The sequence below is a fragment of the Leuresthes tenuis genome, unplaced genomic scaffold (genome assembly GCF_036924035.1).
Source record: "Leuresthes tenuis unplaced genomic scaffold, fLeuTen1.0.hap1 SCAF_15, whole genome shotgun sequence".
NCBI classification, from domain to species: domain Eukaryota; kingdom Metazoa; phylum Chordata; class Actinopteri; order Atheriniformes; family Atherinopsidae; genus Leuresthes; species Leuresthes tenuis.
Genome location: NW_027325369.1, coordinates 27,698,204 through 27,711,695, shown reverse-complemented (window position 1 = coordinate 27,711,695; position 13,492 = coordinate 27,698,204). Strand labels below are relative to the sequence as shown.

The window sequence follows — 13,492 nt, the reverse complement described above, 5'->3', positions numbered from 1 at the left end:
CTACTAGATAAAACCTGTTTGAAGACTGCCAGCGAGGAGTCTCAACCCAGCTGAAGGAACTGGCTCCATGGGTTGCATGTACATAAAACACTGGATGTCTGGATTAATCCCTATAAGACTGTTGTTGGTACATTGCAGTTCCAAGGTGGAAAAGTTGAGTCATGAAGTTGTCAGCTCACTTTGCTCATGGTATGTATTCTAGCGTATACCAGGCAGAGGTGTTGAGAAGGTTAAAGACTTGAGGCTCATTGGTGTCATGATAAAAGAGATAACATCTGAAAGTCTCTGCAGATCCAGATTTAAGCTACTTAAATCAATTCGAGGTGCTTCCTCCAATTGTTCTAAAAGCTCTCTGACACAGATTAACAGCTGATGTGGGTTAAAAACAACTTGTTCAAAATCTCATCAACAGCTCTTTGGTACCTAAGTTAACATATAAAAGAAAGTGCCATCACACATGCAGTACTGTCTTTAACTTGTTGGCCTACTTAAAATAACTGGAGCGTTGCTGATCACAATAACACAACCGGTGACTAGATTTGTACAAATCATGATACCTCACCATCAGAAAGTTAAAATAGGACTGCTTAGGTATTCAGAGATAATAAATGACAACATTTAGAATGATCGTAGGCAAGGGGGTCGTCCCTGGAAGCACAAAACCCTTCGGAAAACCTCTCCCTGCAGGCTCTGGATGCAGAGCACACTGTCCAGACATGCTGAGGGAGGGACTGACTTCTAAACTGTTGCTGGCTCTGAGGGATGAGGAGGAGGAGGGGTGTATGCGAGTAGAGCTACATGCTGGTTCAGGCAGCACCCATCTGGGGCCGTATGAAATGCATGTATGAGAGCAAAGGTTTCTACTGATAAAAATCCCCTGCACAGTGCTTACAATGGAAAATAGTGCCAGGAAGTTACAGAAAACACATTGTCACACATATACAGTTGTTAACTGGACTGGTCTTCACTTCTCAAGGTTGGTATTTTGGCTTATTTTCATGGCTGACAAGACTGACTCTTTGTTGAGAAGGCTAAATAAGGTCAGGCAGAGAGTCGTCTGGTGCGTTTGAAGCATCAGCTCAGCTGTCGACTGAAGGGAAGGAAAGGCTCAGCTGACTAGAATGTCCTGGAAGTATCAGAGTTAATGACATCAGCGCCTCTGCTTCCCACAACAGCTCAGAGTGAGATTGAAAACTGGCCTTAGATCATGGAATGGCAGCACTGGTACTTTTGACTCCTGCTTGAGGGCTTGTTTTGTATTGGGATCTGCAAATAAAAACCTTGTGTGTGCGCCAAAAACTGAAACCGCCCATCCATCATTAAGGCAAAAAAAACTTAACCCTCTACTAAGAGTAATGCCATTGTTTTATGATGCTAATTCATAAGATATGTGCTGATGTAGATTCCATTGTTTTAAGGACAGAAGCAAAAATCCTGTTTTCTAACACAAACACAATTAAACAGCAAGTAATGACTACACTTTGTCAAAAAAGAGCACTGCGGCCTCTAATCCTACCCAACCTTTGTGGTTGTTTAGGAGCACAGAGAAAACTAGGTGGGGGAGGAAAAAGTCAACCCACAGAGGGTGAAACCCAGGATAAACTATGGAGGGCATTCAGTAAACGAAACACTTTAAAACCATTCAGCAAATAGTTAATCAAGTGGCCGGAGAGAGCTGCAATGTTGTAACAAAAGGTTTCAGAGTATTTCGTAACATGTTTTTCGGGGACTTATTAACTCTGTTAACTGCTATTAATGTGTTTTGATGGCACTGAGCCAGAGTAAGCTATAAAACAGCAATGCTAACAGCCCTGCAGAGGGGCTAACAGACTCCTCTTAGTTTTGCCTAAACAAAAGGCCTGAAAATGAACAGCCTCTCTGCCTCAATTACCCACACAGGAAGGTAGGCCCATAATTCAACATGCCAAGCTGATAAGAGCACAGCCCAGAGATGCACTCCTGTAGACCCTTTTGTACTCAACTTTCTAAGAAATTCCATGTAGGATAATCTAATAAAGTTACATTGTTTGCACTGCAGCATTTTGACACAATAAACACAAGAACAAACTATTTAGGCTAGGCCATGCTGACAGTCTTTTGGGTACAGAGGGTATAGAAAATTCTGAATCCCTGCAAGAAACCTACATTTGTTATTGGTCAGTATAAGCATCTGAAATGCAGGCAAAAAGTTAAATAATAATTAATTAAATAATTTATTTGACCAGAATTACTCAATATGCGAGGAAACCTTTAAGCATATCTTCATGACACTAGAAATAACCCTAAATATTGTGTGATCTCTTTGAGTAGAGGGGCTTTTTTAAAAAATTTTTTTTTTTTCTCCACAGAATGATAATAAATGACACAGTGAGGTCTTCTATCATTGTGTTTATGTCTATCTCAGAGATTGGACCTGCAGATATCCAGAACCAAACATCCAGATGTCCAGAATGGCTTTCGTAAAAAAGTAGACCAGGAGTACAACGATGGCCAGTAGAATTCGGGGAGTTGGACTCCCTGTTTTCTAACATTCTAGCAACAGTTCAGTCAAAGACAAAGAATAAACCTGCAGAACTCAGTGAACCTGTAGCCAGCAGCACCACCGTAATCAGATAACTGTGCTGCAGCAAAGTGAACTGGTGAAGTGGAAGACCTACTTTCAACAACAAAGAGTCCATCAAATCCAGCACATAATGGTGTGATTGAGTCCAACATGGCCAACCTCTACATCAAAAAGGGGGAATAAAGGTGCCAGATTCAATGTGCGAACAGATTTCTGAGTCACAGATAAATACAGAAATCTGTGCCGAGTGTAGCTCTGGGTCAAACAGCAGTGTCTGATTGCAAGGCAATTTTTGTAACTGCTCTAAAATTTGTATACTTAGTCAGACTCATAGCACCAACCACATAAAAAAAGAAAAAAATCCAGACACAGCCACCAGTGTGCATATTTCCAAAAGTTGGAATCGAGGCTTTACTGTGTGGTTCTATAACTGTGGGGAACATTTCAAAAGGGGTTCCTGTAATCTTGTTTCCAAGTCTGGATGAGCAAGTGTGGCTGCTGCTCAATTCCTCCGCTACCCGAGTGCCATGTGTGTACATCATATCTTGTTCTCTTTTTTCTGGTCAGGGGACACATTTAGCTTTGTGAATCATGCCCAAATCAGCTTTCCAACTTTTCTCAGACCTGCATGAGTCACTCTTAGTTAAACAAGAAAATTGCAATGAATCGGGACGTTTAAAAATGGCCGTGTGGTTCTCTGAAAAACATTCGGCACAGAATGAAGGATTTCAACAGGTAATAGAACTGATACAGAAATATGAAAATGTGTGTAATAATGTAACTCAGAGATCAGCTGCATGTCAGCCCGAGAGGGGAAAAAAGTAAGTTAGAGAGGAGCCAGAAGAGACAAAACAATCCCTTCAAACACTGACTGTCATCTAGATCTGCTGAGAAACAGTTTATTGGGCAGAAACTGGGGGCAAATGTCCAGACAGGTTTAAGCTGGTTCTAACAACAGGCATTTATTGACTTTTGTTGGGGTGTTGTTTTCTGTAACAATGCACTTCATAACACCTCTGGTCTTCCATGTAGTTACTGTACATTTATGTGAAAAAGTCCTGTTAGCAACGTTAGCACCATCACTATCTTGAGTTAGTCTCACTGCCATAAGCAAAGCAAAGGAAAGACTAGCACATAATCTAACATTTAATTGAGGAGATACTGTAGCAGCATACAATCTAATGGTGCAAATCAAAATCTTCACCCTGGAAGATACAAAAAGTTTGGTTTCAGTGACCATAACCCCATGTGGACAATGGGCACAAACAGAAAAATCTGTGGTTATCAAAATACTTGTGTTAGCATGTAAGTGCTCCTCCAAACTTACCAGCTGTTCAGTATCGGAGGGCACCGAGGGGGGCTGTACAGATCCCTTCAACAACTATCTCCCTCTGCAAATGAGCAAAGCTTTGGGGATTTCTGGCTTTGCATTCCATGAAGCTGCAGAGACTGAGAGCCTCACAAAAAACTGACTGCAGCAAATTCCAACAGGACAGACTCCACTTACTCTCCCTGACTCACTCCCACTGTCACTCAGGCAGAACAGGCGGCTGTTTGGGGCTCAGAGACAGAATGAAGGCTGATGAGAGGGTGATGATGGAACCTTCAGAGTCACATTAAACTGTGACACGAATCCCCACTGAAATGACTCAACAAACACTTGATTCCACTCATGATCTGGACTACCACTCACTGCACTGAACACAATTCGATTAAGACTTGAACTAAGCTAAGCTAATACAAGTAAAACAACCAAGTTATATGTATTGTTGCTAATTAGAGTTTATAGAAGAACAACCATTTCTACAACTACAGCCAATCTGCAAGAAAACACGCAGCAGTGTTACTACAACATGACAGAGACAGAATATAATTTACTGGCTGGCCTCAAACAGACAGTCCTCAGAGACAACAGCTGAAACATAAATGTAGGTCAGAAAGAATAGAAGATAACGGGGGAAATTCCATGTTTTTTGTGTCCCCGCATAAAAAAATAAAGCAATAAAGAAATGCACATCTGAATTTTGTGTCCGATTTGATTGAATCTTGAATTTGAAAGAACACGATCAACGTGTAGAAATCAGCCGGCCTACTCTTTCAGACAAACTTCCCTTTCCATTAATCAGAGAACAATCGAATATGTTGGCTTTGTATGACTGAGCAGCGTCATATTGTAATCAGAGTTGTGACGGCAACACTTACAGGGCTGTTATGGTTTCCACAAGTAGATGACCGTCTACCATCACAGTAAAATGTGAATAAAAACAGAATGAAAAGATTTGGTCACTGACCCACTGCCAATTAACCTATTTAGTTGCAAGATGTTTCTTCAGCTGTTTCTATATTAGAACCACTTACTTTTCCAGCCTTTTGTTGTCCCCAACCTAAACTTTGTTTGCAGAAATGTTGCTGCCGTCAATCCAATCTGAAATTTTATGCAGCATCCCGACTTTTTGTGAACTTGAGTTGTTTAACGGGAACAAGGATGCTTCTTGTTGTTCGTTATAGTGCCCATAACTAAGTATAATCCAGTCTGTTATCGGGTTGGTATTTGCAACATTTACATTCAACAAGTCCAAACAGCATGCAGGCACACTACGAAATAACCACACACAGTAGGAGTGGGTTAAGTCAGCATCTGCTTTGAAGAAGAAGAACCTGACGGATCGCATATCAGAAATAAGTATCCCAAAACTTTTTACCAAAACACCATAAGGTGAAGCACCAGTGTGATATTTCACAGTGCCTGAGCCAAATTAATAAGAAAAAGCAAAGAGAAAACATTAAATATACTTGTTACGGCAAGTGCAATAAAATCCTTACGAGTAAGAAAGCAGTTGGAGTCTTTAGAAAATACAGCATATGAGACCAGAAAGAGTAAGAGTGACGCCATTCTATGAAGGCTGAGGTTAGAATTTCCAAAGTCCTCAGCCCTTAAAGGTCCTTTGTCTTAAAAGGCTTCAACAATGAGCCTCAGCCAATGAAACACTAAATTTTTATGGTTATATTATAGGTTTTTATGACAATATAGGCTACTTAACTCATTAATGCCCTTATAAATGATCTTATTGGTGTTAAGCTAACTAAACAAGTCTGAATTCACATGCTGTATAATCACCAATTGTTAGATGGATGAGGAAAAAACCCTGTGCATAATGCTGCAGGAGTTTCAATGCATCTAAGAGGGATATACATCTGAACTGAGGACTAACTTGACAATAAACCCTTACAAACAAATTATGTTTGTTTGTGGTGGAATAAGGAAACCGTCTAATTCGTCCTGATTCATGTGAGCCATGTCATCATTTATTCAGCGGTAAAACTAAGACAAAATGTAAGTCAGCCCAATGATTCAACAGCTTATAGAACCACCTACAGCAGCGATAACTTAAGAGTAAAAGTTTTCAATGTGATCTTATCAGTCTCTCACATATCTGTGGAGAAATTTTGGCTCACTCTTCTTTACAACATTGCTTCAATTCACTGAGGTTCACAGCTTTGGTTCATGCACAGCTCTCTTAAGGTCCCACCACAGCATTTCAGTCAGGCAGAGGTCTGGACTTTTACTGGACCATTGCAACATCTTGATTCTTTTCTTTTTCAGACATTCTGTTGTAGATTTCCTGCTGTGTTTGGGATCTTTGTCCTGTTGATGAGCCAGTTTCAGCCCAGCTTTAGCTGTGGGACAGATGGCCTCACATTTGACTCTAAAATACTTTGTTATCCAGAGGAGTTCATGGTGGACTGAATGACTGCAAGGTGCCCAGGTCCAGGTCCTGTGGCTGCAGAACAAGCCCAGATCATCAACCCTCCACCACCGTGCTTGACAGCTGGTATGAGGTGTTTGTGCTGATATGCTGTGTTTGGTTTCCTCCAAACGTGCTGCTGTGCATTATGACCAAACATCTCCACTTTGGTCTGGTCTGTCCAAAGGACATTGTTCCAGAAGTCTTGTGCTTTGTTCAGATGCAGCTTTGCAAACCTAAGCTGTGCTGCCATGTTCTTTTTAGAGAGAAGAGGCTTTCTCCTGGAACCCTTACAAACAAGCCATACTTGTTCTGTCTTTTTCTAATTGTGCTGTCATGATATTTAACATTCAACATGCTAACTGAGGCCTGTAGAGACTGAGATGTAGCTCTTGGGGTTTTTTGGCAGTTTCTCTGAGCATTGCACGGTCTGACCTTGGAGTGAACTTGCAGGGACATCCACTCCTGGAAAAAATTGACAACCGCCTTGACTGTTTTCCTCTTGTGAAATATCTTCCTCACTGCAAAATGATTGACACCAAATAGTTCAGAATTTACCTTCCCAGATTGATGGGCAGCAACAGTTATTTCTCTAAGGTCATTGCTTAACACACCTGAATGCTCCAGACTACGTGCCCAAGCTTCTGCTTTTATAGAGGCGCTCACATGAACTGATGATCAATTAATCAAGTGCACCTGATCATCAGCGCCTGGCTGTGGAAACAGTGAGGATGGACTTGTTTACACACTGCTTCTGCATTGTGTCTTAGTTTTGGTTAAATAAGCATCAAACAGTGCAATATATCATGTGTTGTTGTTCATTTTAAGTTAAGGACCTTAAAATGTTTGAATGTCCCAATATAACACGAAACTCCTACTCACTCTGGAAAGCTCTCACTATCTTGGCAAATACCTTTAAGCCTCAGGATCCCTGTTGCTACATTATCGCTTCATAGCTGGCCAAACACTTAAAGAAGTCAAAACTATCAAAATTAGAACATTTCTCAGAACATAAATTTTGAGGCTTTCAAAAAGACTGCCGACAAAAAACCTGAAGAGTTTGGGGGGAGACAGTCTCCTGCTGCAGATGGCTAGTCCTGTGTTGAACATTTCAAACAGCAGACTGAAGGAAGCCGGGATAGGAAGTCACGTCCTGACATGACAGCCAAGAGAAGTGGCTGCAGCTTCAAAGCTCATCGGCATGAAAGCTCCTGGGAAACCACAGCATGCTGTCCTGCTCTGATCAGCTCTAACACAGATGACTTAAAAACAGTCCTTTCATAGCTGTGCTAAATGGTGAACTTTCATCTTTCATTTAGGGTATCCAAGCAGGCTGCTGTGGACTGACCACAGCTGGTAGAGGACTTATTCTGAGCCTGCTGCTGTTGCATTGGCTGGCTGAGTTGCCCCTCTGTCCCCCTAAATTAAGTTATTTATAGGTGCATGCAGTATGGAGTGAAATGAACAAGATTTCAGTGTCTGATTAAAGACAAAGAGTGCCACATATCTGGGAACACTGGACTTATATGGAGCTTTGTGCTCTGATAGCCTGTGGTCAACAGCGTCAAAAAGGAAACAAGCCGGACATATTTACAAGTGCTTGTCAAGAGAGAAGAATTTCCTTCTTTTAATCTCAGAAGGGAGAAAAACATGGGAGTTTAACCCGATTAAAACTCATCCAAGCTTATTGAAACTTTTCAGAAAGTTATGCTCCAGTCATTATTACTTATGATATTCTTATTATTTTATGGTCTAGTCTTGAAGTTACAGCTTCCTTGTTGATTAGCCATAAAAAAAAAACACTTTAAAAAATGAGCAGAGTGAGTCTGTGGTTTGGCTCAAATCTCTAGTTTCATCATCTGCAAAGAGGTTAAGTTAACACTGACTGCTGTTGTGTCTCTCTCCTGCAGGAACTCTTTTGGGGAGCCTCCACGTTGCTCGTGGCTGACTTCACCAGCTGTGTGACCCTAAAATCCTCTTCATTGACCTCGACAGTCCACAGCTGAACCCACTGGCAGGTGGCAGAACTTTGTGGAAACTTACTAATATATATATTTTAAAAAAAACTATTCTCAATCACCAGTGATATTCCCACGGGCCTTTGTTTCAACTGGAAATCTCAAGAAAAGAAAAGAAAGTTTGTTTTAGCATTGCGGGTGATCAGCTGATTGATGCTCGGAGTAGAAACCGCTTTGCACGACTCAAACAAACGCACGGATTCGCTGCATTCCGGTGCTGTGAGCCTGCTGGTTCCCGTTAGACTGGAGGAAAAAGCTACTTACAGAATGGTGGTCTGAGGAGACACAGCCGGCACCGTTTCCAGGTTTAGATGCATACATCTCACGGTGGTTCGGAAACACAAACAGCGACTCGGACAACAAAGTGCAAACTGCGGTCCGTTAGCAAAGAGTAACAAAGCCGCCGCGAGGAGACACCGAGAAAAGAGCTGGCCAGCCCGCATCGCCATTGCTAGCAGTGAGCCGAGCACAGCACAGACCGCCAGCTGCCCCACACATCAGACTCACACACAGTGGGTGAGGCAAACTCTCTCTCTCTCGCTCTCACTCACGCGCGCGCGCACACACACACACACAGCAGTGGGGCAGTGTTACGCTTCTGACAAAGTCCAACTTTAAGCTGAATGTAAAAACCTCAGGATACGTGTTTAATGCACACCATTCATCAATTTAACACTGTCCTGACCTTAGAAAGGTTTACTTTGGACTTGAGATTGAGTCCATTATGGACTTTCTATAGCGCCCCCATCTTAAATTGATGAATGAATAGATACTGTAATTCAGCCACTATTTAAATATTTGATGATCGACTACTTCTGCGCTTACCTGCTTCCATGTGGAGTGATAGGAGCGAAAAGAAGACTGGAAAAGAGAAAAAAAATTTGAAACCAAATGTTAAAAACCACTTTGTGTGGCTGATCAGATGCTGACTGAATTTTCCAGCCACTGAAAATGCTTCATTGTAGGCTACTTTCACATTTTTTTGCTCTTAAATAATGAAATAACAGGAGTGACCAAAGTAATTGTGGGCAAATAGGAGTGCCAAATAAAAAATAAAAATGAGGGGGGGGGGGGGGGGAGTAAAACCTAGTTTTATCAAGATTCTGAACTAAGTTCCCTGGCAGCAATATTTTTATTTCTCTCTGTAAGGTCCACCTCCTCTCTCCTCTCCTGTGTCCATATCTGCCCTCCTGCCACACATTTAACCATTTGAACCACCTTTTATATACTAAAGCTAACCACACAACTACTGTGTCAGGAGCATATAAAAGGGGAGCCGTCCTCACAAGATGGAGCTTCCATCCCAACATGTAACCCAGGATGAAGTAACTTTACCTTCTCTGAGAGCAGAAAAATAAGGAATCTATAGCATGCAAAATACAGTAAACAGCATGCTAATATTAACCAATTCACTCATATCTGTGGGTAATCTGTTTTAAATCAGGTCATGTTCATCTAAAATACATCCCAGCTATTCAAGGTTTAGTTTTTATGACAAGAAAAAGAAAATGTAATTCACCTACTTCCCTGCAACAGTAAGTGGTGTGGTGTCAATCCTCTGCATCTTTCTGGAGAGAAGGCTGCTGTTCATCTCCAACATTCCTGTTAAACACAGAATTCCTGTAATACATTTGAGTTTGCTGACATCTGCTGGGAAACCTGTGAATAACAGGACATTAAAAAAATCCCCAAAACAGAGTAAACCTACAGGTGTGATACAGTTTGGAGTTTATATTTTGCATTAGTGTAACTGTAGCAGTAATTAAAACAGCTTTGGAACCCATTCTGGATCTCTTCCCAGCTCACTGTGGCCACGCAGCCTTTTGACTGATCTGTCTCAAACTGGAACTCAGTGTCATTCCATTTCCTGATTGCTGTATTATGTGGGTCAGGGGTAGTTGTGTGTGCTGTTGTTGGCAAGCCGCTCTGTCATTGTTAGTTTTTCCATCACAAACAATGCTATCCCATTTGCTATTGTTAGCACTTCCCTAATCTGACATACTGCAGGCGCCGATCAACGAGGGCTTGGTGTTCGCAGGTTATGGCTTCAAAATAAACCAAGATATTCTGTGGTATGTTCCACTGACATCACACACATGAGTCTCTGCTAAAGAACACATAAAGTGAGTTAAGTTGTGTGCTACAAATCTTCTGTTCTCCTCTCCGAAGAGTTGGACACAACATTTAACCTAGAGCTAGTCAATTGGACAATAAAGGGCATTCTGCTCTATTCTAGCTGTATCAAAGCTGCTCTGAATGTAGAGCAGGAACTAGAGACACTAGATTAAGTGAAATGTTCAGCACTGTGCAAGTCTTTATCCACCCCTCAGTTCTTTATACATTTCCCTGGAAATAGGTACAATGAAAATGTAAACACAACACACTGCTTTAATAATGTTGAGGGAGGATTCATCCCTCCATAAGACCTGTTGCCACTGATTTTCAGTCCACTTCTTGTGTCATTTGGCATAGCTCAGCCTTTTCTCCCTGTTTCCCTTCCGTAAGAATGGCCTCTTCCATGGAGACCATTTCAGATGAGACTTTGGCCAACAGTAGATGGATCCACCGAAGGTCCTGTGTAAAGTCGCTGTTGGATTTTTCCTTTGTTATAAGGACATCTTTTTCAGATACTGTTAAACTGCGGAGGATAATATTTTTAGTCCCTTCTTTTGTCCTCCAATTGTCCAGTTTACTTAAATGTCTTCAGCAAATAACACCATGTTGTATATCCTCCATGTTGGTGCTTCGTTCAGGTGCAAGGACAGGACTGGAAATGAGAGACTTTGAAAGACCTTCAGAAAGCCTGGAGAACTATTGCTCAAGACCACTTTAAATTGTAACAAGAAAGTCTGGAAACAAATATAAAGAAATAAGAAGGGGAACAAAACATTTTCACATTAATGTCGCTGCCATCCAAAACACTGCTGGAAAATGCACTTTCTGAATATGAGAAATAAAACTAAATATGAGAGCTGAGGCCAGAGACGTGACAGAACTGAAAATCTGAAGGAAAATAAAAGACAAAAAACAAAAGTCTTCACAGTTATATGCAGACAATATGCTGTTCGGTTTGTCAGACTGTCTTGAATCCAGTCTAAACTGAAAGTTTAAACAAATAGGAATCTTTATAGCACGTTTGAGACACAGTATGAGAGAACCACAGTCATGAGAAAACCACACAGAAAATAACAGGAAAATACAGTCCAGGTTCTCCTACACACAATCCCGCTCAGATATAAACTGTGGGCTTTATTTTGAGTTTAGTTTTGAATGTAGTTAAAGTTGTAATGGACCTCAGATCAGCAGGTTTGTTCCAGAGATCTGGACCAGAGTAACTGAGAGCATCATTGGTAAACTAATCCTGGGAACAACTGACTGTGCAAGTAAGAGATGTGCGGCACCTGGAATAAGATGTTTTACCCGCCCCATCGGGAAGTAATAAACTCTACGTTTTCTACACCACCGATGTCGTTAATGTGTACAAGTGGTGTAACAATTTGGAGGTTCCACCGAGATTTATAACTTCACGGCGGAGGACGGAGAAAAGACGAAGGCAGCTCTGACCCGCGTAAGCTTACAGAGCTAACAGTTTAGCTCGTACGACGCCGTCCCGTTTGGTTGTTTTTCAAGGGTTGGAAAGTAAAACGTTAGTAACAAGATGTCAAAACACCGAGAAGAGTTTCTTCTGGAAATAGAAGTAAAGTTGTCCGGACTGACCGTAAAGGAACCACACAGAGTTTGTGAGTCCCGTAAAATTACTGGCAAAGACTCTGAGGACATAAAGAATAAAAGCCGTCGTGCACTGGTTAAGCACATCGTGACTTTTTGTGAACATGACGAGTTTTTGGAGGGAGAATATGAAGGCATGTTGGTGCTTTTGGAGCTGAACGACACGCTTGGTGGTCTGCGAGAGAACGGACTGGAAACCGACGACGCAGGACCATTTTCCTCTTCAGCCGCTGTCGACAACGATGGCGAGACGTTGGGAGACGGCGGGCCGCTCCTGTCATCTCTGGAGCAACAAGTGCGCGAGACAGCACGGGACAAGGGGACTCCACACCGAGGCAGAGACTCCATTGGCAACAGCTGCTGTGCGTTTTCCAGCGGTTTCTAAAAGGATTTCAGAATCAGCGGACATGTCGGTGAGTCAACCTCAAAGGACACCTTGAGCTTTAGCAGTTTGGACACCAGATTGACAGCGGTTTAAGGAAAGGCTATCCTGAAGTGGAAGTTATTTGTGCTGTGAACCCAGGATTGAAACTAAGGAGCTATTTGGAGGGGAAAACAGACCTCACCCTAGCATCTCTAAGACACACTGGCACAAGACAAGGGAGACACAGACTATTTGAATACATGGGTAACAGGTGGAAACACTTAGGAATCAGGGAAGACAATCAGACACAAGACATGACTCAAAGCAGAGGTGGTGACAGTTATCTGCTGTAGTAACTGGTTGTTTATACTTACCTGGTTTAGGCAAAGGAAATTCATATGGTTAAGAAGTGGAAAATATTTTCCAAAATGTGTTATATGACTGAAAATAAGTTCCAGTCATGAGCTAAAGGTTCAGAAACTTAGTAATGGCATTGAAATGATGTAAATGGAATGTTTTTAAGAGATACAGTAAGAGTCAGAAGTCTCCGGAGAATACAGTGAAATGACTGAATGAGTAGTAGTGTTACAACGGCTCAGAGTTAAACTACGCTAAGAGTGTTATTTAAGAGCAGGCTGTGATGAAATCACATGCAATACAGGAGTAAAATACTTGAAATGTAAAACCTGTGGAATGCACTTAAAATGTTTACTTGTTTCAGTCTTTCAAATGAAAGCTATTGCCATTAAGCGAGGACCTAACGGTACAGTTATGAGTTATATTCTATAGTTTCTATAGTGGACTATAGAAAGAGGCTTTTAAAGGTGATTCTGTATTAAACTGGAAGCCAGAGGAGGGACTTTATTACTGAAGTGATGTGTTCAAATGTTCATGTTTGTGTAAGAACCCTGGCTGCTGCATTCTGAAAGAATCAAAAATAAACTTTGATAATCATTTTTTATTCTTTTTCCCAGAACAGCATACCTGCAATGTTTTGTTCCAACTGCAGGGTCAGTCTACTGACATCTGCTGGTTCATTGGGAAAAAACAACAACATTGAGACTGGTTCTTT

At 41.6% G+C, this 13,492-nt stretch overlaps 2 protein-coding genes across 3 annotated transcripts in view; both read right to left on the bottom strand.

The window, feature by feature from the left end:
- Window positions 1–8,817, bottom strand: part of LOC140270373 (peroxidasin) — a 50,968-nt gene extending 42,151 nt beyond the window's left edge. For both annotated transcript variants that reach the window (XM_072365511.1, XM_072365512.1), the window contains exon 1: window positions 8,592–8,817. In XM_072365511.1, coding sequence (XP_072221612.1) covers window positions 8,592–8,776 — 185 coding nt within the window. In that variant the 5' untranslated portion in view covers window positions 8,777–8,817. The remainder of the gene's footprint in view (window positions 1–8,591) is intronic.
- The window catches only part of adi1 (acireductone dioxygenase 1), a 331,967-nt gene that overhangs the window by 12,642 nt on the left and 305,833 nt on the right, over window positions 1–13,492 (bottom strand). The gene's annotated exons all lie outside the window — the stretch shown is intronic.